At 38.9% G+C, this 25,481-nt stretch overlaps 1 protein-coding gene across 22 annotated transcripts in view; it reads right to left on the bottom strand.

The window, feature by feature from the left end:
- Positions 1–280: 280 nt before the first annotated feature.
- Positions 281–25,481, bottom strand: part of AFDN (afadin, adherens junction formation factor) — a 131,620-nt gene continuing 106,419 nt past the window's right edge. For 5 of the 22 annotated variants that reach the window (XM_037391072.1, XM_037391074.1, XM_037391079.1 and 2 more), the window contains 12 exons: positions 24,332–24,397; positions 24,101–24,174; positions 23,470–23,588; positions 22,247–22,441; positions 21,915–22,006; positions 21,287–21,475; positions 17,624–18,646; positions 15,738–15,773; positions 10,594–10,728; positions 7,897–8,413; positions 3,642–3,726; positions 281–2,483 (listed from right to left, as the gene is read on the bottom strand). In XM_037391072.1, coding sequence (XP_037246969.1) covers positions 2,339–2,483; positions 3,642–3,726; positions 7,897–8,413; positions 10,594–10,728; positions 15,738–15,773; positions 17,624–18,646; positions 21,287–21,475; positions 21,915–22,006; positions 22,247–22,441; positions 23,470–23,588; positions 24,101–24,174; positions 24,332–24,397 — 2,676 coding nt within the window. In that variant the 3' untranslated portion in view covers positions 281–2,338. Of the gene's footprint in view, positions 2,484–3,641; positions 3,727–7,896; positions 8,414–10,593; positions 10,729–15,737; positions 15,774–17,623; positions 18,647–21,286; positions 21,476–21,914; positions 22,007–22,246; positions 22,442–23,469; positions 23,589–24,100; positions 24,175–24,331; positions 24,398–25,481 lie in introns of those variants that run through there. The other 17 variants (XM_037391083.1, XM_037391093.1, XM_037391089.1 and 14 more) reach the window with 10 other exon arrangements.

The following is a 25,481-nucleotide window of genomic DNA, read 5'->3' as shown; positions in this document are numbered from 1 at the left end:
TTGCTGCTTAAGCTGTAAAAATCACTACCTCTTTCAGGTCACTGCTACAGAAACTGAAGAGCATTAGGTCAAGAAATTCTCCCCTCTGATCAATGAGAAACAGCCTCCTTTGTTGAATTTTCATGTAAAATTAATTTGAGGTTTTCATCTATTCATTATGAGATACACTGACTTTGCTTGTAAAAGGACAGGCAAGGCAAAACATATTAACAAGAGCCCCTCTGGTTTATGATAATGCTGTTATGAATGCAGAATCAAATAAGGGACAGTACAAAAAACATTTAATGCAAAGTTAAATACAATACAAACTTTATTAAAAATAGGTTGCAAGTGAAATACAGTAGAAATGGGAAACTACAGCAGTTTTGATGTTTTTCATAATAATGCACAGACAAATATGAAAAGCACTTTTACACATATTCACACTTGACCCGAATGCCCAATAGAGGCCAAATCCACTCAACTGAAGGTTATAGGTATTTTTTTGCTAAGCCTTTTTCAGATTCCAGCAGCAACAGTAATTCAGCCACAGCGTAAGGTGTTTTTTTCCTTAAGAAAAATTTATCACTGTAAGGCTGCTAGTGTTCTCAAGATAAATTGGGAGAGGCTTGCTTTTCCTGATTAACAGACATAGCAAGCATGCAGATCCTTCATTAACACTTTGAACCAGTTTAATCTTCTACTTCATATTTAACAGGTGAAACGGTAAAAGCACACTTTCAAATAAGAAACCTGAAATACGTAAAAAATATTTACACTCCAATTTTCATTAACTTGCATTTATTTATCATACAACTCTTATTAAAAGTGATTTCTTTCCTAAGGCAGTGAAAGTCTACCCCTTTGTATTTGGAAGTGTGCACAATTCCCTAAATATATATTTATAAGAGAACAATATGATACAGGGGAAAAAAAAATCATCTAAAGCCAGTAAAGGGCTTTGTCATATAGAAAATTTGTTCGGAATCACAATATATATTGTCTTAACATCACACAATGAGAAAAACTCTGATGAGGTCCTTATTCCCAGCATCATCAGCCACATACGCATAGCTGAAGAAATAGTGGGAGGAAAAAGATTAACAATTTAAAATTAAATAAGGCTATTACAGTGTGAAAAAATAGCTTGAACTGCCAAAAAGATTTTCAGTACAACATTAACAGGATGTCAGTAAAGCCAGCTAGACTAAAGAAAAGCTGCTAGCACTGCTTCCTCAGCACAAGCAGAGATGGTTTGTTGCCAGCACACCAGCTCTGTTAACGACTTTACTAACATTCCCACTCCCAGCCAGCAGTACTGTATTGGATGCCTCACACTTCAGACTTTTTCCTCTAACATACCAGTTCTCCGTAGAAAAAAACCCAAGAAAGATATTGCTGAACTGATAATAGCAGGCTTATCAATACTTCTCCATGCCTAATTGCCTAATAACTTCTAATCTACCTTTCTCAGAAAACATACGTATCTGTTCTGCTCACCGTGGAACTGGAAACATTACTCCTCACCTTTAACGCACTGCTAACATTTTGGTTCTAGCTGATGAAGGGCCACTAGTGTAGCCTACTACCTATTGCTTCTGTAATTTTTAATATAACAGTTATCCAAAGGTTTTACCTTCCAATTTTTCGAAGTCTGAAGAACGTATAGTGGGGGATGCATCAACACACAGACTTTGCCATAACTACAGATAAACTCTTAGGCAACCACTTTAGACCCAACAGATCTGTAGGACTAGAAACGTTTTTATTTCAAGGTTCTACCTACAGAATGTGTGTTATTCCAGTACTAAGTAATGGTAAGATCTGTAATGACAGGCTGATCATTCTATGAACATCATACAGTATGTCAAACTTGGATATAAAGCCTTATTTAAGGTGGCCCAGATATTGGCTTCTTATCAAACAACCAAGAATAACAATTTCTAGTGCACAGTCTAGTTTAGACAGTTCAAGCTATTCTCACTTTCTCTGCTCAGCAGCTAAAACAAAAATGTGTCTGTGAAACACCAGGAAACAGAACTTATCTTTGACAAGTGCTACTTGGTCTGGTGGACAAGAACTTAACCCTCAAAACAGAAAGGAAAAAAGTTACCTTCACGTGATTCGTATCTTTAAAATTTTACAGTGCTTTCATTGTATAAACCACAAGCTCCTGGCAAAGTAATCAGTTTTCTTGCTATTGCAACATCTCTAAATCTTAATTAACAGTCTTAGATATAGAGGAATCAAAGTCACTCCTTTCAGAAAACATTCATTTTCTGTTCATTAGTAGTGTGCCCCCCCTTCTCCATCCCTCAATTTAGAGATCTTCAGATACATCCGATAAGGTGCTTTAATCTTATTTTGTGTTCAACTCGTTTTCCAGTTCCATTAATTTCCTAGAAGCTTTTACTTTATTGGATACATCCTGACCCTGTGAAAAGAGTCGCTGACGTTCCCTGAACGTCAAGTTCTCGGGTGCTCCAGGTAAATCTGTATCTTGACTAGAAGGGGAAAAAAAAAAAAAAGTCTTTTTTATTCTTATCTACGTCATTATATATAACATTTCTTAGTGACACGTATTTACTGATAGCTTTTCTGATTACAGCAGAAGATTCTCCATTTAGCATTCTGCAAGGTTTTGTTCCCCACCCATACCTTTAATTCTGACATGGTGCTGTCACTTCGACAAATTAATGGCTCATGACCATCTCTGGCATATTAACACACAGGAAACCACTTGCCAGCTTTCAAAGTGAACTGCAGTGTGTAAAGCAAGGCTCTGTCTTTATTAGCACGGCACTGCAGTTACGGCTACGTTAGCAAGCCTTTCTGCAGTGGCACGGGGCTAGGAAAAGGCACTGGAATACAAAGCTTTTATGTATTGGTAAACAAAGCTACAGTACTGAGGTATGCTGTAGCAGCTGCAGCACCTCTGTATTTCATTCTATACTGGCAAAGCTTCCAAATGCAAACACTGCCTTAGCTCTTGCACTTGTCTCTTACCTTTGTAGCAAACCATTTTTGTATTACGTGTTTCTGACCACCACAGTGTTGATCTCAAATCACTCCTAGTTGTAGCTCTAATAATACTTCACATATGTGATTAACTCTCATATAATAAAGCCTTAATATGTATTTCAATTTCTTGATCAGAAGAGGCTTCCCTTTTAGCTCCGAGAGGTCTCTGGTCTGCATACTCCACTGAAACATTAACTACATTTTTAAAATGCAGGAACTGGGCTAACAGCTTCTACAGAGCCCTAGCCAAGCCCAGTCACAACTTCAGCGTGCTACACAGGAAAGCCTGCCAGTCACGTATAAGATACAGCCTGTATTACTTATGCTTACTACAAATTTAGTCAGAATCCCACTCGAGAGTCACCATTCAGATTTATAAATACACCTAAACCAGTTAGGTTGTTCGTTTACGATTACCATTCAGTTTACTCATTTGTAGCACCAAAATTTGCTGCTGTGAATCAGTACTCCAGATTACCTAAAGACTTGTGGAGAACTTAGTTGTACTTTATAGTAAAAGATGCTCTGGAGCCAACTACGGAACTCCTGAATAGCCCCCACAGAGGTGCAACAACCACAGAGAATACTGTAGAAGTTAGCCAGGTCAGGTGTATAAAAGTTAACAGACGCCTGCATGTCACCTTTTAGATCTTTTGTCTCTTGGATCCCGATAAACTTCATGGGCTCCAACAGCTGCTCCTGTAGATCCAGTGTATGAATTTATTCCTTATGCAAAAGAAAAAGCAAGTTGAAGGATCACAGTTAAAACACAGAAGCTTTATATTGTATTTCTTCAAAAAGGTGCAGTGCTTCTTTCAAGGAACAGTCTCAAACTAGAATCATAAATTCTGCAGGTCATCTGACCTGTAGAGTATTTAAAACCAATACTAATAAATTCCCCCCCTCCAACAACTGTATTTTTTTTATTCCTGATTTTGAATCAGATTTTATTAGATTATCCTGCACATATCAAATCATGGTCTTGATCTTATTATGGCTTACTGTAAGACATTTGAAGTTGTTCAAGGAGATTGATGGAAAGTGCAACACACTTCATGATCCTGTAACAAGCTCCACAGGCAGCAAGTTAGCTGCAGCTGCTCTCTTTATGAGGCTAAAAGCAAGCTACGATTAGTATATACCATCTTTGCAATTCAGCAGAGTTTTAGCTCTGTTCAGTCTGATTAAATAAATTATATGACTCAGAAAATGCCCCCTTCCCCACCGCCCTTAAATTTAAATTTCAAGCAAGTATCTTGCAACACTGCACCTTTTGTTTAAGTTGACATAAAACACAAGTTTTACACGTTATATTAATTCTTTCTAAAGGCCACAAGACAAAACCTTGCTTTCCAATGAAAAAGTTCAGTAATTTAATCTACATTTAAGACCATATTTTCTTAATCACTGTCAGGAAGCGTCAGCATAATACTCAGATTTGTCTTCAGACAGTTCTGGTCTTAATATCGTACATGTTATGTCTTGTGAACCTTCTTCAGTACAAAAGGAAGTATGCTTGCTTCTTCCACTGGTATATGTAACTTCTCATAAATATTCAATAAGAGACATATGAGGCTGGAACGCACAAGCAAATTTATCTAGTGTGTTGTAGGCTAAATTTTTTTTCCCCCAAAACCTGTAGCAGACCAAATCATACTAGGTACGCCAGGCATATGAAGATTTTTTCCTTTTAGACATGAGTCCTGCATGTAAGTACTACCTTTGTGACTTTGAAAAGTCTGGATCCACATGCCGTGGTTCACACTTCCACCTGCTTTAGGACAGTAGGTTTGATTTGGGTGTTGGCTTTTTTCTTAGCTTAGTTGACAGACCCAGCGGTCTTAAGAGACCCAGTGGAAGAAGGTACGAGAGCAAAATTTGCAAAGCATGGTTTACTAGAGTTAACATTCAGAACAGAAAAGAGCTGTAAAGGACAGTAATGTAACAAGAGTCAGCGAGATGGGAGATGGTAAACTGCACAGTGAATTCTGCATTTTGTGCAAACGGCTTTGTACGTTACGCAGGCAGTCTTCATAGAAGCTTGAGCAATCAGGTGAAGTTAACCTGTTCTCATGGCTATTTTAAAAATTATGAGATAAGAGTATTCAGAATTAGTTGTATGGTTTATGAATTAGGTTATTAAAGGCGAAGCATCATACTACAATATTCCTTAACTGTTACCAAAACCCTAACGAAATCTTTGTAGATTGTCCTTCTGATTGTTTTCCAGCAAAAAGCGTGCACACACACAAAAATATCAATGGACATTTCACTTCCCTGAGATTCATTTTTCCATTACAGAAAGTGGGACTGGGAAATGCAATTACATATGAAATGGCATTCTGGATTGTGGATGATGGGAGGCAGGACGTGTGGTGGTGACAACTAGCAACTGATGGAGTTACTCAATTTATTACATGTACAGCCTTCAAAGTGCCAAATAAGGAAGGGATAAGGAAGGGAAGCAAAGGCCTTCGGAAGCCTATGTGTTGTGATGGAAGGCACATTTTCCACTCTGTTATAGTCAGTTTCAAAAAAGAACTTCTAGAAAAAGAAAGTCCTTTGAAAGAACAGAAGCTCAGTACAGACACACAGTAAGAAAGTTTCATGTCAGAAGCCCGCTGTTTCAGAATATTCCCAAGCTGCTGACAACATAGATAGCCACAGGGTTTAAAGAGAATATTTTCTGCATTTTCCCATCTTTATCTTATTTTAACTCATTAATTCTTTGTGATACAAGGTGTTCAAAAGCTAGAGTCCTTCTGATACTGTGATCTGGGTTCACTGGTTGTGGGTTTATCGGTGGGCTCACGTGCATGGTAGCCTGGTGTAATGGAATTGTTTGTGTTGTAGTGGTAGCACCTATCAGGGAGTGTGCAGCCTATCTACTTATACTTCAGCCTAACGAAGACACACTGAAAAGCTAAAACCTTCCCTCACCTTCCTTTAAGATTTGGAACATATGACAGAGCCAGACAGGAGTGACAGACAGGTTTGCAGGATCCACAGAGGCTACTACACCACGAGATCTCACAATCAACACCAGGGTAAATAAAGAGGGTTGGGTTTTTGTTTTCTGTTTTTGGTTGGTTTTTTTTTTCCCGGTTTTTTTTTTCCTTTTTTCCCATTTAAACCAGTATCAGTGTTGATACATTTTTGTGCGACCTGGGTCCTGTACTGACCCCAAACAGTGAAACTTCCAAGCATCAACTGTATCAGTTGGACAGTACCTGTAGCTGAGCTACACTACTGCCCCTTCAGCAATATTAAAACTACACAATAAGGTGCAAAGCTTCTCTTCGGTACTGGAAGCAGTCCAACCATGGCAGAACCTAATTTGCCTTCCAAAGGAAAGGATGCCTTGCTGGAAAGTGATGACTTGAGTCTCAGCTGAAAAAGATGCAGAGAGGAGGCTCAGAGTATCATGTACCTGTACGGCCTCATACACATCCCAGACCAGGTTCATAACACTACCGGAGCTGGACTAGAAATGCTTCTGAGAGATGGAACCTATTCTGAGGCTCACGCGCTCTCTGTCACCAGGCCACACCACACCTCTGATAGAAGAAAATAAGTTACTTCCACAATTTGTTAGGTGGCCAAAAAGGTGATCAGGGATATACCATATTGATGGCTTCCACATTTGTCACTGAGACTTGAATCCAGTAAACAAGTTAGCCATTCGGCTGGAAGCCAGCATAAGCACTTTCCTTCGCTCTCTCGGGTGCCTTGCTACCCTTTCCATTTTAGGAGGATGATTAACCGGCTGGAGTTGGTTGTCAGGTACTTGTTGACTTCCAGCGTTAAGTAAAAAGAATGAACTAGGGGGATGTCATGGCCACCATTCCCTTCAGAAGAATACTGAAGAAAACAAACTTAAGGGAAGTGCTGGCAGATGCAGTTATTTAAAGACAAAATATTATATTAATAAACTACAAATCTGTTAACGGTGAGATCTACTCTTTGAGTACGTGTCTGCGTAAAGTACTTAAGATTCCTCCTATATGGCAATGGTCTAAAAATACTTTACACATAATTGGGCTGAATTAGCTCTGAATTCATGAGTATAGCTAAACTAGTACCCTGCAGATAAAATATTGTGCTGAAGTTACTAGCATCTAGAGCTCTACTTGAAATTCAGTGCCATTATGGTTGCCCATTTGGAGTTATAGAAGAAACAAGATGAGGAGACAAAGAAATACAGGGGTGTAGAAGGGGAGGAAATGAGTAAGGCAGAAAGCACCAAGATGAAATGTAGATTTTTGTCTCTCTTTGCAAGAAAACTGCACTTGTGCAAACCAGAAGTACAGGAATGCTGCCTAATATATGAAACTAACTGCATGTCCTACATCTCTTGGTGCTTGTATATTTAAGAACTATGTCTACAGAGATAATTTTTAAAGCCATTTGCACACACTAGTAAAAGAGAGAACCCTGGTACCAATGAAAGCAGAAGATAAGCTCTGTCCACGAACCCATCAGAAAAGGCTTCCTGTGTTTAAGAAAGGTGCACTTCCAGATGCCCTGAGTAAACAGTGGTCAGTCATACAAAACAAATCACTGAAAAATAGAGTGAAAGCCAAAACCAACAGTACTTTGAATTGGTTGAGTAACAGTTAAAATAATTTGATTCATTGTGTGAAAGACGGAATTTTTGCTTTTGAAGAGTTTGGGTAAGGAACAAGGAAATTTGAGAGATCAAAACAATTAAAAATTGGAGGATTCATGTATTAATATCAGGATTTAAGTTAGATCACCATTGTGAAAATAGCGATTAAGTGGGGGGGGGGGGGAAAGAAAAAAAAAATAATCACAAAGTAAGCGATTCAATCTACAGCACCAGAGTTGAGAACATGAGGATAGTTCTGTAGAGACGACTGATTTCATGGTGTCTACCTTTAGAGTTGCTGGCATGGATGATACTCTGTTTGTTTTGTGGGGGAGGGGGCTGGCTTTTTTTGGCAGTAGTACTGTTGGCATTGACTGGAGATGACTGGAATGAGTTCGAAAGAAAGAGGCCATCTGAAACTGGGCGAGGCTGGCGGGAGGACTGCTGTGGCTTAAGGGTGGCAGGAGGGAAGTCACCATAAGATTTTCTTGTGCTGGAGTACTTATCCTGACCTGCTAGATTGGAATCCTCCTCCTCCTCATCATCATCATTGTATGCAACAAACTTGGCAGTATAAATCGTGTCAGGGGAGAGGACCTGTGTTTTGAGGTAAGAGGTGTTTCGCTGAGGTGGGGGAGGAGGAGCGTTAGATGAAGGGGTTGGGGATGGGAGTTCATATTCCCGTGGAAGTGGAGGTCTGTACAGACCAGGCTCGTCAGGTTCCAGTAATCTTCGTTCTGCTTCATCATGCTGCCTGCGCCTTTCAGCCTCTAAGCGACTGTAATACTCCTCTTCCTGCCGCCTCTGTAAGTCCAGAGGAAACAGAAACACAGTGGTCAGAAAGGCAAGACCTTTCAATCTTAGAAAGATTTAAGTTTTCCATCACTGAACCACAAACAACTTTTTTTTGTCTCCTTTTCTGGCAATAAGCAGGGCATCTATATGGACTCACACAAAGAATATTTACTACGATGAAAAAAATGGCAGTTGTCCTGTAACACAGTGTTGCTGTTATTTCCAGATTTACCACTGCCTGTGGTAACTAAGGCAACTGCCTGTGTGAACCAAGGGTGATTCCAGCATTTATTGCTCAGAACGTAACTAGAGTTAATAAGGGGCAGGTTTACTAAAGCTGTAAAGAAACTGTGGGAGAGGAAAATAACTAAAATTAACTACCATCTTAAAAAAGGAACTTTGTAATTTTGCTGCATGCTTATACAATGTAAATTAACCAACAGAGTCTTGGAATGGATGACTCCTAACAAAGCTTCTAGTATAAATCCCAGGAAAACTACTTTCACATAGAAATCAAACAACAGAAATTTTCTGAAACAGACATCAAGTAACTGGTTTTAAAAAAAATTATAAAAACCAAAAAAACTCTATGCTAATGGTATTTATACGAGTCTATTGACCATTTAAAAGGCCATGAAATATCTTCTTTGTATTTTTTGAGTTAAAAGATTTTTACTAGTTTGAAACTAAACAGCATTTAATTCTGTTCAGCCCTTGTCTAACCCACACCGTAAATTCATACAAGGGTCTATTCAGTATTTTGTTTGATAACAAATGAAAACATACTTGGAAACTGTATGCTACAAAAAAACTTTTGTCTAAGCATAATATGACTTCTGCTGGGAATATGTGACGTTTTGAATCACCATCCTTTCTGTTTTTAATCCGTACGTTTAAAAAATTCCACCTTAACTGCTTATCTTCCTCACACCATGAGCCAGTTATCCTAAAAAACTAATAAATAAATTTGATCTCGTCCATCTACAGCAAGGTCATGAAACTCATCTCCCTGTACTATTCTCTAAAGCCACGGTAGTGGTCAGATGGTACTGAGCTCTGAGGTGGTAGATGTACAAGTGTCTCAGTCAAGACCTGTCAGTGAAAACCCTTTAAAGTGTGTGATCCAAATGTCCTTTGGCTGCGTCACTGCCAGAAAATAAGAAAAACTTGGCTGAGTTTTTTGTTTTGTGTTTTTTGTTTGTTTTTCTAACTTCCTACAGTGTACTTTCCTCAATCCAGATAGACCTTCCTCACCTATCACCACCCTCAGCTTAGCTTTCTCCTACTCATCACCCCATACCGCTCACGGAAAAGTGTCTAACACGGCTTGAAAACCACCTAACAAAACAAATTTAACGAAGTTAATACATCCAAGGGTTTTGAGTTTTTGATTATTTTTTTTTGTTTAAAATATATTTGCTCAGTCTACCAAGATGAAATTTCTCTCAACATTAAAAGCTTTCTTCATTCTGAAGTCAGTGTTACCAACAGGAAAGCCTTCAATCTGGACAACAATAACTGTTCTTTCTTTAGGAAGAAGAGAGTCTTAACAAACGTGCTAAGAATCAAATGAGGTGCTTTGATTTCCAGTTTTGAACAATAAAGCTTCTCAAATTCATGTTCTAAAGGACCATGCCATCTGTTTGATGGCCCAGCGATTTAGCTGCTGAAATTATTTACTTCCTTCTTGGAAACCAATTCCCTTTCCTCCTATAGTCCAAACATAAAAGACACTATGGAATACTCATCTCCACTGTATTTTATATTTTTATCTGTAAAACAATTACTGCAAAAATACGTGCCATCTCCGAGACACAGCAAAACCCAACACCACTAACTCAGCCATCACAGTAAAGGTGGCAGGTAAGGCACGCGGGGGCTGAAGGCAACCAGGAGATGACAGATTTCTGCCGTAGCCTTCAGAAAAGGTTCCGAACCCCATCCCCTGCCCCTGCTAAAAACCTTCAGCCGCTAAAGCCTACACTACTGTTTCTGCAATACCGATGCAGTCACCACAAACAGGCTACTTGTTGAATTACTTCTTGTTCTATATTGGATAAACTGAAGCCTTTGGCCATGGCCCTTATCACTAGGAATAGCGTGTTTAAGCCCAACATTGAGCTGCTACTGGCCAGCCTAAAGAGGAGAGAGGCCCGTAAGAACCCCTGCAGCACTCAGAAGACCACAACCTTTTCTTCAGCCTCTCTTCTGGTCCGCTCCTCCTCTTGCTGTCGGCGCTCTTCTTCCTGCCTGGCCCTGTCTTCTGCTTCTCGTTTGCGCATTTCCTCAAGTTGTTGCTGCCGTCTGCGTTCTTCATCCTGTAACTAACAGAGACACATCTTTAATCTTTTTGTTACTCCTCTGGGTAAGATGTGTCCAAAAAAAAAAAAAAAGTAACCCAAGTATTTGCATCTAAAAGTAACTCATTCAGTAGAAAATGCTATATGCTACAGACAAATCAATATAATTTCCAGCTGTTAAGAGTACACTTAGGTTACACTGGTTACACTAAAAAAAAAAATAAAAATGTACAGAACTACATAGATAAAAGCACAAAACACAAAACACACAAGTGACATTTTTTGCAGTCATATATGAACCCCTAGCAGCAGGCTGAGGCAATTCAATATTCCGGACAGCTTCAGCAACCGTAGTCTCATAGGTGCAGTAAAGTGAAATTAAATACCTGGAACCAACAGTCCACAGCTCCAGCAGCCAATTGGTTTTTCATTTTGGATTAGTATTTAAGCACCGGAAAATCATGACTCATTAGTCAAAGGGTCAATCCATTTAAAGTAACAGGCTCATTCAGCAAGTCTGCAAATAGTCTCGGGAGATAAATAAAATCTCCCACTGTATCTGCAACAGATGTGTTTTGGAAAAAGCAGAGTGCCAGGCAAAGAAATCTTTGACTAATGAGATTAAACAGCTCACACGAACAACTGATGTCCAACACACAATACTACTTTACATATGCTTATCATAAAAGCTGCACATAAAAGCTACAAAAATTCAAACTTTGCCTGATTCTCTAAAGCTAACAGTATCTAATCCCTTGATGGACAGGAATATTCACTGGTGCAATAATATTCACAAGTTAACTGGACTACGTGCTGTGTTATTTCTTACTGCAGCATACGTTTTAACGTGACAACCACAGCACTCTGCCCCACCCCCTGCCAAGATCTTTTATACTGATTGGTATAAATCAGTAAATCATTGGATCTTGCTATAAGCTGCATGTAACACAGATACTTCTCTACTCCTGGATTTCTTTTCACAATCTAATTTCATTTACAGAGGAAGGCCCCTAAGATACAAAGCAGCTTTAACAGACTTTGTGAGGAGAACATTCATATAGATATCTCTTCCCCCAGTTAATTAACAGGAAATGTGTTTTAAAGCAGATTAGGTTTCCTAATCAATTTTCCAATCAATTCTAAAAACAAATTTTGTTTTTTGGACTAATTTTCTGGTAATTATTTTCCCCTGCTGTTCATGTCATATTTGTGTTATGGGTATCTTTATGACCTTGTTCAACAGGTAATTTTGAAAACATTTGCCTTCTACATCTTCAAGCAGCTATATGGACTAATTGCAGTGAAAACACCTCTCATTTGAAGTGTTAAAAACCTACCGGTTTTGAGCATGAAAGTTTAAGAACAAAATTAATTTCATTTAGGCAGTAATTTGGCAAACGTATACTAGAGGATGCTACCTCCAAGCAAATTCCCCTTATTTAGGGCTAAAACTTTTGTAACTCCTAACTGAAAACGACATAGAGATCAAGCTCAGCATACATGGTAGAGCAGAGAATCAAGTAGCTAACCAGCTCCCTGCTTGGATTAAGTCCTCTTCTTGTCTTGGTTATTAAAAAGACATTATTTTAGCAAAGGAGATAATATTGCTGTCAAAAGGAAAGACAGCTATTAATTTGAAAGAGTTTCTAGAAGAGAAGTAATTTCCGGTTGTGGGTTGTTTTTTTTTTTTAAAAAAAAAAAAGGCAAAAAACCGCACAGTTAAAAAATATAGGAAAATTCCTCGACTTTGTCCCAGTTGCATTCAGAGAAAAAACTCTGGTCGTGGCAGTTACTAATCCCAAGTTACGGCATGGACGCCTTTTTGTTTAGTAGCAAATATTCCTATTCAAATGCACTTAAAACTTTAAGGAAATATTTCAAATTAAAATAAAGAGGAAATAGGACTGGGTCTTTTTTAATTTCTTGTGACCCTAACTAAAGAAAGGAGGGAAAACTTGGCAGGGTGCCCACCTGGGAACCGTTGTTAACATCTGAACCATAACAAATGTAAAGACAACTGTACCCAGGTCAGAGGCTATTCTAAACATAACACCTAGTAAAAAAGCCAAAAAAACTCCATGTAAGGCACAAGCAGGGATAAGAGAGTGACATTTCATTTCTTTATGATTAGTACCTAGTTTCTACTTTGGAGCATTCCCAGACCAAGGCAGGGAGCAGTGGGATGGCAAGGCACGCCAGAGCGCTTGCAGGCGTTTGTGTTTGTAATTGCATACGGCAGCACCCAACTCAGACTTCATCCCAAAATTTCAAGACGGTAAGGAAAATCAGCTTCACGTCCCATTTCAAGTACAAGAGCTATTAGATTCCCAGGTTGAGTATTTTGATTTGATACTTCTCTATCCCAGTTTTTCTTCAGTTGCGATGTACTGTACTTATCACAGAATCATTAAAGTTGGAAAAGACCCTTGAGATCATCAAGTCCAGCTGTTAACCCAGGACTGCCATATGTCCATCACTAAACCTCATCCCTGAACACCGCATCTATGTGTTTTTTAAACAACTCCAGGGAAGGTGATTCCACCAAATCCCTGGGCAGCCTGTTCCAATGCTTGACCACCCTTTCAGCGGAGAAATTTTTCATAATATCCAGTCTAAACCTCCCCTGGTGCAACTTGAGGCTGTTTCCACTTGTCCTGTCACTTGTTACCTGGGAGAAGAGATCGACCCCCCCTGCCTACAGCCTCCTGTCAGGTGGCTGCAGCGAGCGATCAGGTCCCCCCTGACTTTCAGGGTTCCTCCAAAGCAGCACGTTTATATTGTAACAGGGAGAAACAACTGATCTGCACAGCCAGAGGGCCACGGAAGAGGAATCTCCCAGCTAACTGAGCAAACCAGCTAAGCACAAGGCATGAATTCTTCCCCCCTGCTTTGTCCCAGCTCTACGGCACAGTGCCAGCAGTTCCCTTAGCTGCACAACTGTCCCCCTACTGCCAACATGCACTTGCAGCACTATTCCTACCTAGGAGGGCAAGAAGCCACCCTTCTTCTGAGCTATTGCTCCTCGTAAGGATCAGCCCATCGGGCTCCTTTATCAGAAACATTAAAATATTCAGAGGACTGGCAGCGATCCAGGAAGTCTCAGATTCCAGACAAAATTTATTTCTCCAAGCACTGCTTAGAATGCTTTAAAAGAGGTTCCAGAAGAACTTTACATTAAAACCTATTTATTTATGACCAGCTAAAGCTGGTTCAGATCTGTTAGTGGCCCAGGGAATTTAAAAAGACAAACTTTAGCCAAGTTGACAAACCCTGCATTAACTATTAGCCACTTTTCATCAGCTTTATAATTAGCAGTACAGCTATCACACCAGTGCTCATATTAGACATACACAAAAAGCACTGAGCATTCAAAAGTGTATTTTTTTTTCTAGAAACAAAGTAGTAATTGCCTGGGTACATGAAGTGGCACAGGATAGCTACAACTATGCCCAGAAAGTCATGTGAACAGTATGAAAATGATGAAATTAGGAAGAAGAGGTATTTGCGTGGTATAGCATTCAATGTCATCTATTTCAGAATTAGCTTGCTTTCTTTTTTTAAAGCTAAATTTATGAACATAAATTTCAGGCCATGGGTCCATCTAGCGCAGTATTCTGTCTCTGACCATGGCAAGAAGGGCTGCACGTGAGCCTGGCCATTTCTTCTAGTACTTCCACAGCATTCAGCACGGTGCTAGAGTTGCTGGCTGGTGCAGCCTGGTGTAATCCTCTGAGCAGCCGTTTACAGGTGTGATGTCTATGAATCTGTCTAATCCATTTGTAAAGCTGATGATACTGTCTGCATTCACAGCCTCCTGTTGCAGAAAGATCCAGAATTTTACAGCCTGCTTGGCAAAGTACTTTATCTATCCCGTTGCAGCTCCAGGGGACCAAGGCTTAAGTGAAAAAATACTGGAGCAGTAATAAGAAAAAATATTGATAGATACCAAGTCTGAAAAATCCATGACTCCTGGCTTCTCCATTAATCCAGAAAGCTGACACACTTCACCTGTTTCACTGCTGTCAACTGCTTAATGCTCATGTACTACACAGACACAAAACTGAACACTTCAGACACACTTACTAAGTCTTTAGATAGAAGTATGCATTTCAGAAGGGGATTTTTTTTCTTAAAAATAAAGTAGCGCCAATTACCCAAATCTGTATTTTGAGCAGACATGTTTACAGTTTTTCCCAGCAGCACAAATTAATTGTACTAACAGGACTTGCAAGCATTACCTTTCTTTCAAATTGGTATACTGATTATATAGAAACACACTTTGAAGGGAATGTATTTCTTCTCTAGAAGACTACAGAACTCTTCTTCCATGTACCCATTTCCAATGAGAGCAATAAAATACAGAATTAGCTGGAGTCACAGCAACTGCTGCTCCAGTTTGAAAGCTGTCATGTTTTAGACGCCGGAGAATGGTATTCTGAAATTATATGTAACTTAATTGCATGTTTACGTGACCTACTTGGAAATCATAGTTCAGAAGTAATTTCTGAGTTTACAATGCATTTTTACTTTAATGAGAAAATTTTAACACCTGTAAACAACAGGGTTTCAGCATGAAACACTATGCTGTATTATTAGGCTCTCAGGACAATTTCACTTCAAATTGGAAAGGAATGGTGTTGCTAGAGTTCTTCCAAAACCTGCAGGGGTGGGGAAGGGAAAGGAGGAAATCTTACTTCATACACAGCCTGTTCATTCAAAGTTATTAGTAAGATTTTTATAAACCTGACTGCACAAAACATCAAATAAACAGGTTTATATTAGACCACCACTACAACAAACAAATCAAGCCTGCAAGCAGAACACATCTAAAAGGAAGGAAACACAGGGAAAGGAGTCACCACATCTGGAAACATTCAAATGCATGCTTACAGTTAACTTACTGCTTATTGTATTACAATAATTTTTGAACACCCAAAGCTGCCAAATCATCATCCAAGGCATATAGGGTAGTTATTAATAATATCAAGAATTGAAATGGGAAAAGGATATTGAAGAGAAGGAAACAAACATACCAAATCTAGAACAGAGATTGCTGGCACAGCAGTCTGCTGCAGGTAGTAAGAAAGGGGGGAAAAAAAAGAAAGATGCACAGTGAAAATAAAGATAGGTTAGACTTGCGCTATTTCAAAAGCATTTTCTTTTATTTGTTAAGTCAGCTGCTTTAGAACGAGGAACTGAATTGACATAATCCTGAAATACAGAAATGAAAACAATAAATTAATCCAAAGTTTTTATCAGTATTGGTTTGACTCATTCAAAACCTCAGTAATTCTCCAGAGATGCTACTTATTACATCTCTAGTAGTATAGACAGTGTAATGTACCAAAATGCAAACATTACTTCAGTTCAAAACAACTGTTATTTTTTAGTTTCAAAATGTTCCAAAATGCTGGAAGAACTTTATGCACAAACAGTATTTTAAATCCAGCACTTAAAGAGAAGGCTGATATAACGTTATGCAACACAACTGGCTTTCTATAAATGACAGATGGCTTTTTTAGCCTTGCTACACTAAAATTTTGAAGACACTGTTTGTTAAAATGGCAGTTTTACATGGATTTTTTATGCCCACAGGTAACTGCCTATGTGCTACAAATTACATGTTAGCGATGCTGGGCTTTAACATAACCCGTTTGCCAAAGATATATTTAGCTTTTCCTTTCTTCAGTTTCCAAGTTTGAGGTATCTATTGTTTTACACAGTAATAAAGTTAGCCACAAGAAAAAAGGAAAGCAATGCAGACTGCAGTGAATATGAGAAGAGTTAAGTTTAGGAAATCAAGCTGCCAAAACAATCCTTAACTCAAATACTACTCAAGCCAATAGCTATTTCTGAACATCAAAATAAGCATGTACAAACATTTATTAAGAATTAGAAACTGCCTATCACAGAATTAAATCCAGTTTTCAAGATAAACAGACAGAAGACACCCAGCATATTACAGAGCTAGTTTTTAAGCCTGTCAGAGCACAGCTATCGGTATATAACTTTGGTATCCGTGCTATTATTCAGAGAAGACAGATTTTCCTATAGAAATTGTTTCTCAGTAACAATAGATTTAACACATTCTGAGAGGCAACAGCCATCAGCAGCGTTAAGAACTTTATCACACTATTTAGTTGTATTACCTCATTACATACATTATGAGCTTTCACAGTACTGAAGCTAAGGTAAGCAAACCTTGTCAGATACTGATTAAGCTGGACATCATGCAAAACGCAGTTATGTATGAGCTGGAGCCCTAGACAGGGTGCACTAGTTGTTAGAGAACCACCAAAGCCACACGGCTCAACGTAACGCTTCACTCCCCCCGGCACTACTGGGGTCACCACTGAGGTGGTGGTAGAGGTAGCAGCTACTTTATACCCCAGCTTTTACTTGGAGCAGACCAGCAAGGTGGAATCTCAGTTCAGTTCACTGTTTTCTGGAAACAGCATGCATTCCGTGTCTGTGTTCAGGTCCAAGACTGTAAGAACTCTTAAAAGCAAACATATTGGGGGTGGGGGTTAGGAATTACACCATTTTTGTTCCCGACTCTCCTAGAGACTTTCATAATTTCAAATGTTTTTGCTTACCTTCCAGTAAGAAAACTCCTGCCATATTTAACTTTCTAATCCTGCTCCAGGTACATAGCAAAATCCTTCTATCCAAAGGGAATTTCTTTCCCCACAATCAGAAAAGTAAATGTGACTGCCAACTTGGATCCTACAATCCTGTCATAATACATCACTTAACTGGTCAAGCCACTGTAAATAAGCAATTTTAAAATTCAAGGTATTTAAGAAAGGTTCATCCTCCTTTACTCTGTAAGAACATCAAAATACTTAGACAAAGCCAGAGAACCCATCAAGATACAGATTTACAATACTTTCATCTAGAAAGGATTATCCCTTTTTACCCTTGCTCTTCTTTCTGCCTCCAGTCGCTGCATGATGAGCATAGTATCCACATCATCATCCTCCTCTTCATCATCATCTTCATCCTTTTGCTTTGACTCTTGAAGTCGCTTTTGGAACTGCCACTCAAGCATGAGTTTGCGGAGGCGGTCATTTTCTTCTGCTGTACGATCGGGCTTGTTCTGAAGTTCCTGAATCTCTTTACTCAGCATGTCCACAATGTGCATCTGCTGCTGCTTCTCCAGCTTCTCCTTAGCATCCCGTTTCCAGGGATCTGGAGAGAGGCTATCACTAGAGGACAGTTCTTCCTTGCTGATAGTAATGTACTGGAGATCTCTCCGCTCAATAGTCCGAGGCTGCTGTTGGGGCTGCAACTCTCGAATGACAGTTTCTTGAGACCTCTGCAAAGTTGAAGGTTTTTCTGATTTCACTTGTTGAAGAGAAACAGGAGGAACCACAGGCTGAGCAGGAATTAGTGGCTGAGAACGCATTTGGCCCAGTTTTCTCTCCTGCTCACGACGTTTCCTTTCTCGCTCCTCTTCCAAACGTGCCTTTTCCTTTTCATACCACCTCTGATGCTCTTCTCTCTTTTTACGCTCAGCAGCAGCGACCTGGGAGGATGCTTGTGCTCCTATCTGATTTGGAGGGGGAGGGGGAGGCAGAGGCAAATCCATTTGTAGTTCATCAAATTCAGCTGCATAATGCACTGGAGGCGGTGGTGGTGGAGGGGGAAGATCTGTTCTGATGGGCTGGGAAATGGCCACTGGAGTCGGCTGGCTGGTAGCTGGAGTTTTCCAACGGCCAGGTCCACTTTTAGTTAAACAGGAACCAGGCGAGACTGGTTTGGATGAATGGTTCAGGTGTTCTTGGCTAGACGTGCTAGAATCCACGGATGAATTCATCCACTGATCACTGTCTGACTTCCGATCGAGGTACTCTACATCCTTCCGTATAACAACTTCCAAACGATTCCTCTCTGGCTGGAAAACTTTATCTCTGAGTTCTTCCTGGGAACGAGCTACACGCTGGAAAAAAAAAAAAAATCAAATAAGGCATGTATTTCACAGTCTGTCTATATTAAAACGTATTTGAAAATGGCTCACAAACTGCATTCTTATTGCCAAAGGTAATTACTTTTAATGAGTTTAAGCATTTCCATGCCCAGCAAGTTTCCCAGAATCAACAATAAAATATTCTTCTCAGTCTTTTTAGATCGTTCAAGTGATGGAAGACTTTGCAACCTCCGAAATGCCTGGAAACCTGGACTGGGAAGAAGGATGAAGGCAAAATGGAGTCTAAGCTGAAAACCTCCCCAGCTCACAATTTCTCACGGCTATCCCTGACACCCCCTCCCCCACATGTGAGCATGACAGTCCTGGCAACTCGGAAGAGCAGCTCAGGCGTACCAGCTCCGCCATTCAGGCTTCAACTGGCTTTACTGCACTTTTTTTCCTATTGGGAAGGCAACCAGAAAAGCTGCAGAGGGAGAGACAAGACAGCCTGTGCCCATCCTCCTCCGTTAACAGGCGGGATGACCCGCGCGTGCAGGAAGCTCCTGTTACTACAGCACCACTCACTGGAACGGATCTGGGCAGGCAGGTCTCATTCTACCTGCTCTGGGGGCATGGATGTGTTGGTTTGCGCTTTTGTCACCTTTTTAGCATGTCAAACAGCAAGTCTTTTAACAACCTCAAGGTCTCACTGCATTGTACAACCTCCTGAAAAAAAAATACTGGACCATAAATTAGGCTTATCAAATCTGTTAATGATTTTTGTGAAGCAAATATTTGTACTTTTAATGTTAGGAAGTACTAAGCACTGAAAACATAATGTACCAATTATCAACAACTGAGAGAAGACTAACAAAGCAAAATCTTTTTCTTTTTTTCTCCATCAATGACCTTAACTATGACCTCTAAAGAATGCCTTCTTTGAGATGAACAAGCGTATTTTTTATGCTCTATTAGTCCAGCAGAGCTGAACACACAGCTATTTGTGTTACATTTGCTGTACAGATGCACCTAGCCAAACAGTTTGCTAATGCCTTCAGAACAGTAAACAGGCATTTCACATCAGTCAGTAGCTTACAGCAACTTTTTTTACAAGGCCAGTTCTCACTGTAAAGATTACAAGGATTTTTTTAAAGTATTTTTTTTTAAAGTCTATTTTCCTCTAATTTTCAACTTCAAAGAATTATCGTGTGGTGCAGGAAAATTGCGTACACTTTCAGTGTTTGTAAGAAGCTAAAGCTTCTGGACATTTGCTGTATGAAAGTGCTTTTCTGCACTGCATTCAGCCTTAAGACCATAGTTCAGATTTGGTACCTGTCAACAACGTTAACAGACAAGGTGTGTCTCACCAGGTTAAACTACCTTGTCTAAGCTACTCACTTAAGCTTGTCTTAAGTAGGGAAGAAACGCATGTGCAGGCAGCAATTCAGCCCGTTACAACAAATGCGTAGGAACCATTCCCTGCTACCAGCCTGCCTGTCCCATCACTGACAGAGTGGATAGGTATTCAGCTGTGCAGCTAAGATTGAGATGAAATCATGAAATGCAAATGAGTTGAGCACAGAAATTCAGCAAAATATTTCCATAGTGATTTGCCACAGTCATTTAACTTGCAGCACCCTACTTTGGGTATAACATCCATATTCTTAACAGCTGCAATAATTAGGATTTGGTATCTATAATACTGGGGGGGGGGGGAAGAGTACTAAGTTTTCATTCAATTGACCTTTTACTGAATTTACTTGCTGATACATGTGTGAGTAATCGATAACCAATCCTTACTTTGCTTCTGTGACACAATCGCAAGATAATTTACCAGACACTGTTTTTCCAAAAGTAAAAAAAACCATGCTGATCCTGCTGTAAGGCTCTGCTTTTATCACAAATTAAGAAACAGAAAAACAAAAGTTTTCTCTATATATTTTTAAGTCTCTGGTGGATTAGAGAAAAAGATGGTCCAGTGAGTGGATTCAGTAGATCTAGATTTAATTTCCTGTATGGATTTGAGTAAAGTCCTCATTTAAAAAGAGAAGAACAACATTATTTTCTGAATTTATAGAAGGTACAGGGGAAGGGTAAATTCACTTCAGGTCAAGAAGCATCTGCACTTTCATAATAGATGCAATTTGCATGTTGTTGTTTTTTAACTGAGAGCAGGGAATGTGTTTCAGTAAAGACCTTGGATAGATCTCGAGGTAGTGTTTTATTTAATTTTTAGTACTTCGCCCTGTCACTTAAACAATGCACTCTGCAAGCAAGAGATTTTTCCACATAAATCTTCTTGGAAGAGCAAAATATTTAGTTTGCATTTCAGAAAGCCACAAAACATTTTACAGGACAAACCCTACTACCATCTACAACCCATTACCTCTAACAGGGTATTAAACCATCCCAGATAACAAGACTGCAGACCATGATAACATAAAATCCTACGGAGGGAGAAAAAAGAAAATAAAAATAAAAAGAGTAGGGTTTCTGAACCCAAGCCAATCTTGGCAAAAGTACAGTTGCTCCCCTCCCATGGTATAGTTTCTCGTCAACAGCCCAGAGGTTATAGAGTTGACTGTTCTGCAAAAATGTCTCCAGCAGTCTGGGAGTGGAAAGCAACCAGTTTCTTTCTGGTTTTTTCTTGTATTGAAAGAAATTACTTCTCACCTGCATTGTAGTATTGATAGAATGATTACTTTCTGCCTGGACCTGTGGTTTTTCTTCATAATTTGGCCACTGACTCTGAGCTGGACCCATTCGATCCTGGGACTTTGAAGCTGGGAATGTGAAATATTCTCTAGTATAGGTCTGTGTTGGGATGGGATAAGCTTCAGGTCGTGGGGGCAGAGTCTGTTCCTGAAAAAGGTTGAAAGAACGTAAGGTAGAATTTTCTGATCACACAGATCTGTACATAATGATATTCTAAACATGCATTCTCCAAATGTTTTCTTTTGGCTCATAACAGCATTATTTGTCTGGAACAGGAGATAAAGAGGTTGTCTGGTATCAAATATAATTGTGGTTATGACTCACGCTTTTATGGTCTGCAAACAAGTACACAATATTGTACAAACCTAAGAAATCACATGGACAACTTCATGAACAAAATTTAATAAAATCACTGAAAGCTGTCTCGATCTTTCATTAGCTGTAATAAGCAAAACCCCCACCCAGTCACTAGAATCAGCATTATACTATGTTCAAATATTTAAGACACTGGTTTAACTGAAGCACACTGGCACTATTGATAGCTAAGGAAAGTTTAATAGCAAGCATTTTGCTTCCCACTTCTGACCTCTGTACAAAGATTTCCAGTAGAGACTGAGGTTATTTTGGTGGTAGTTCCAGATGCATAAGCATTCTTTCCCCCAGGGCTTGGAGGCTGATCTGTTGGAAAGTTAAAGGCAGCATTTACATGACTGTTAATAATAATTTACGTGATTTAGTAAAGCAGTAGCATTCACAAAATAAATATGATTTTTCCTTTGAACAGTTCTAACAAGAGGCTTGCTCCAAATGTTACTACTACGTTGGTATTTTAAAACAATCACCCCCTTTTTTAAATTCAACAGCCTCTAAAATAGTGGTGGAGGCATCTACCCCTAAAAGAAGGATAATCTTACTTACTTGCTACATTGGGACTGGAGCGATGATCAGCTCTGTTCTTCATTAATCTATCATCCCCTGGCAGCTTCTTTGGTTCACTGTACTCAGTCCATGGCAGCTGGGGGCTCTCAGGTGACCCATTCTGAGTGGCGTTATTATACAGCTCAAAGCCTTCACTCTTTGGTCGGGGTTTACCTGAGCCACGGCGGTCAGAAACTGTAACAGTTGGATATGTATTTTCCCCCTTTCACTTATATTAACTACTATCTAGCATATTCTTTTCCAAACCAGAGCTACCTTGCATTTATAATTAAAAATCAGTTCCCAGTAAAGCAAATGCTAGACTTTAAAACTTTTACTTCTTCAGATACACAATCCCACTCTTGTATCAACTACACAGGATTCCTTTGATTTGTAAGCTTCAAAAGAGCTTTTGAGAAGGTACCACAGTATCTGGAAAAGCCAAATGTGCTTTACTGAAAAGCCTCTTGCTGACTGAGGCATATGGCATCTGGGATGGTGTTGTAAACTGTGATAATAAGGGTTTAGTCTTTTAACCCATTCTTTTCTACACTGTAGTTCTACCCTATATGTAGAAAAGGTCTTCCTTTACAAAATTATTTCCTTTACCACATTATTTTACCTAAGACTTAAACGTGTCTGTTGTTAGTTCACTACAGTAGGATGATAAAATCTAACATTGGAGAAACATCCAAGAACTACCTATGATCAGACATGGAAACTTAAGAATACACGTTTCAGTATTTCTAGTTTAAAGAAAAATAATTCAGTGGCAAAACATGTACTAGGGGCTTTTGTTTCTATTTATTTCTCTCTTAGTAATTACGTTGCAATCTGTGGTTACAAGGAAGTCATATTCTGAGAGGAGGAGAGAAGATTTTATATAAGGAATAAAAAAAGCCATTGAAGTTTAATGCCCTTTGTATTCATTATATTCCATTTGTCTGAAGCAATTTTTATTTTAACCAGAACTGTGCTTAAATGCTTTTTTTTAAACAGGTGCATATACAAAGCATTTATTAATTACTAGACTCGCATAATTTCAAACAATACTTGAAATAAGATGAACTTCTGATAAGAAAGAGATGCTTCTTCTCTGTGAAATTATGTTTCTTTTCCGATTTAATATTTTGGTAATGTGTGGCAAGCTACTGTGAATTATATTTTCTGCATGCTAAGCCTTACAAAACTGTTTTCAACATAAATAATATTAGCATTTTTACCTCTTTGCATCATTGGGGATGGCTGATTAAGCAGAGTTGCCAGACCATGGTAAATTGCTCCTTGTTTTGCTACTTCTAGTGTTACTACGGAACCTGTCCTAGTCATAAGTTCTGCTGCCCTGCAATAAAAGCCAAAGCAAATAAAATAAAATTAGGCACTGTATTACTTAGTTCTCCTTATTATCAGTTGGTATGTCATGACTTCTCATGTTTGAGTAATCTTCTGTTTGACAAAACACTCTCTGATTAATATTTAAAATCACTTTGAAAAAATTAGAAGATGATGACTAGAAGATGTAATTATTAAACATACACCACCTACAGGCAAGTACTGTTTTCAGTTTCTACAGATAAAGGTCAGAAGCCATAATATTTAAAATTAAGAGCTAAATAAATTATGCTCCAAACTAAAGCCCAAACCTGTAATACAATCTCTCCTACATAGATAACCTATATCTTATACAGAAAATACTACACGAACAGTTAAACTTGTTGCTAAGGTTATTCATAGGCAGTTATAAAAAGCCTAGACAAAGCCTGACACGCAAAAAAAAGAGCTTATGTCCTTCTTGGTAAATTATGACTACAGCATTTTCTTCATGTAAAGACACCCAAGGAAAGCATTCCATACCTTTCCTGGGACAGGCCCACCAAACTTCGACCATCCACACTGAGCAACTGATCCCCTGCAGCCAGACGACCATCCTAAATACATATTCAAGAGAGAAGAAAATTCATACACCTGTACTAACATGGTCTAAATTAGGAGTTATTCACACATATTAGTAAACAAAGGATTTAGAAGTATTTCCAAAGGATCTTTCTACCTTTTAACTTCTGATGTTTTAAGATTATTACTAACCACATCTGCAGCACCTCCTTTCACAACAGACTTGACATATATTCCAAGTTTGTCTTGACCAGCACCCTACAGAGAAAGAGGCATTGATTCATTACATTTGTATTTGATATCTTAAGCATTCCACAAGTGTTAATCACAATTTTACACAGCTAGGTAAACTTGTAAGTTCTCACTACTTTTATATGTTCCCAAACTGGAAAAAAAAAAAGATTATGCAGTAGAGAGTTACACTCATTCAAAGTCAAAAGAAATTTTTAATATTATGCCTACTGAACCTGCAAGCACTGTTAGAAGCAAAGAATATTTGTCTTACTGAAAGCTCGAGTAAGAAAGAAAATACATTAACTGAAAGTTATACAAGTTCGTTCTAATCCCATTCTAATATGAAATACTTATTCGCACTTTTACACACATTATTATTTTTTATACCTCTACGTATTCTGTTGCACAAGACTGCACTGTTTTCCTTGCTAATACCAAAATGAAACAAGGTAAACTGCAGATTACGAGAAAAAAGGAATAGAAATGCTTTTCACATTCATTAGGACCATAAAGGAGCTACTGTAAAGAAACAAACAGTGCCTCTAGTTTTACAATAAACAAGTAGACATTATAATTACTAAGTCTTTTAGAGTTGATAGAGCCAACATGTAAGTCTACTGCAACACCATGCAATTTTGTTTGTGAAACATCTGCCTCCAAGTATTCCACTAGAGATTTTGAAAGGACTGTTAACAGTGAACTTATTACGAGACATCCAACAGATTCAAGACAAGAGAACAGAAGCATCTATTCAAGCCATGCTGTTGCATCATACACATGCTCCAATTTACACGGCACCACACCGATCAGTCTAAATGTTAGTATCACAAACCTTGAAATTGTCACTGATAACATAAGGCAACCACTTGTGATTTCATTATCTACTACAGCAAACAGTGCCATTTTACCCTGTAAGTCACTTGGAAGAAGAATGCTAGGTAAGTTTTCAAGAGTACGGTTTTTAAATGTAATGTTGCTTCCTAAAATAACCCCCCAAGTTGATTTGGTATTGAATATGCAACTTCCTCCTCCTTTCCCCCCCCCCATCTTTTCCAACTCTTTTCTTTTGGCAGCAAAAACATTAATTGCTCCCACTGTTACAATAAAT

The sequence above is a fragment of the Falco rusticolus genome, chromosome 6 (genome assembly GCF_015220075.1).
Source record: "Falco rusticolus isolate bFalRus1 chromosome 6, bFalRus1.pri, whole genome shotgun sequence".
Classification (NCBI taxonomy): domain Eukaryota; kingdom Metazoa; phylum Chordata; class Aves; order Falconiformes; family Falconidae; genus Falco; species Falco rusticolus.
This window is presented reverse-complemented; position numbering and strand designations above follow the sequence as displayed.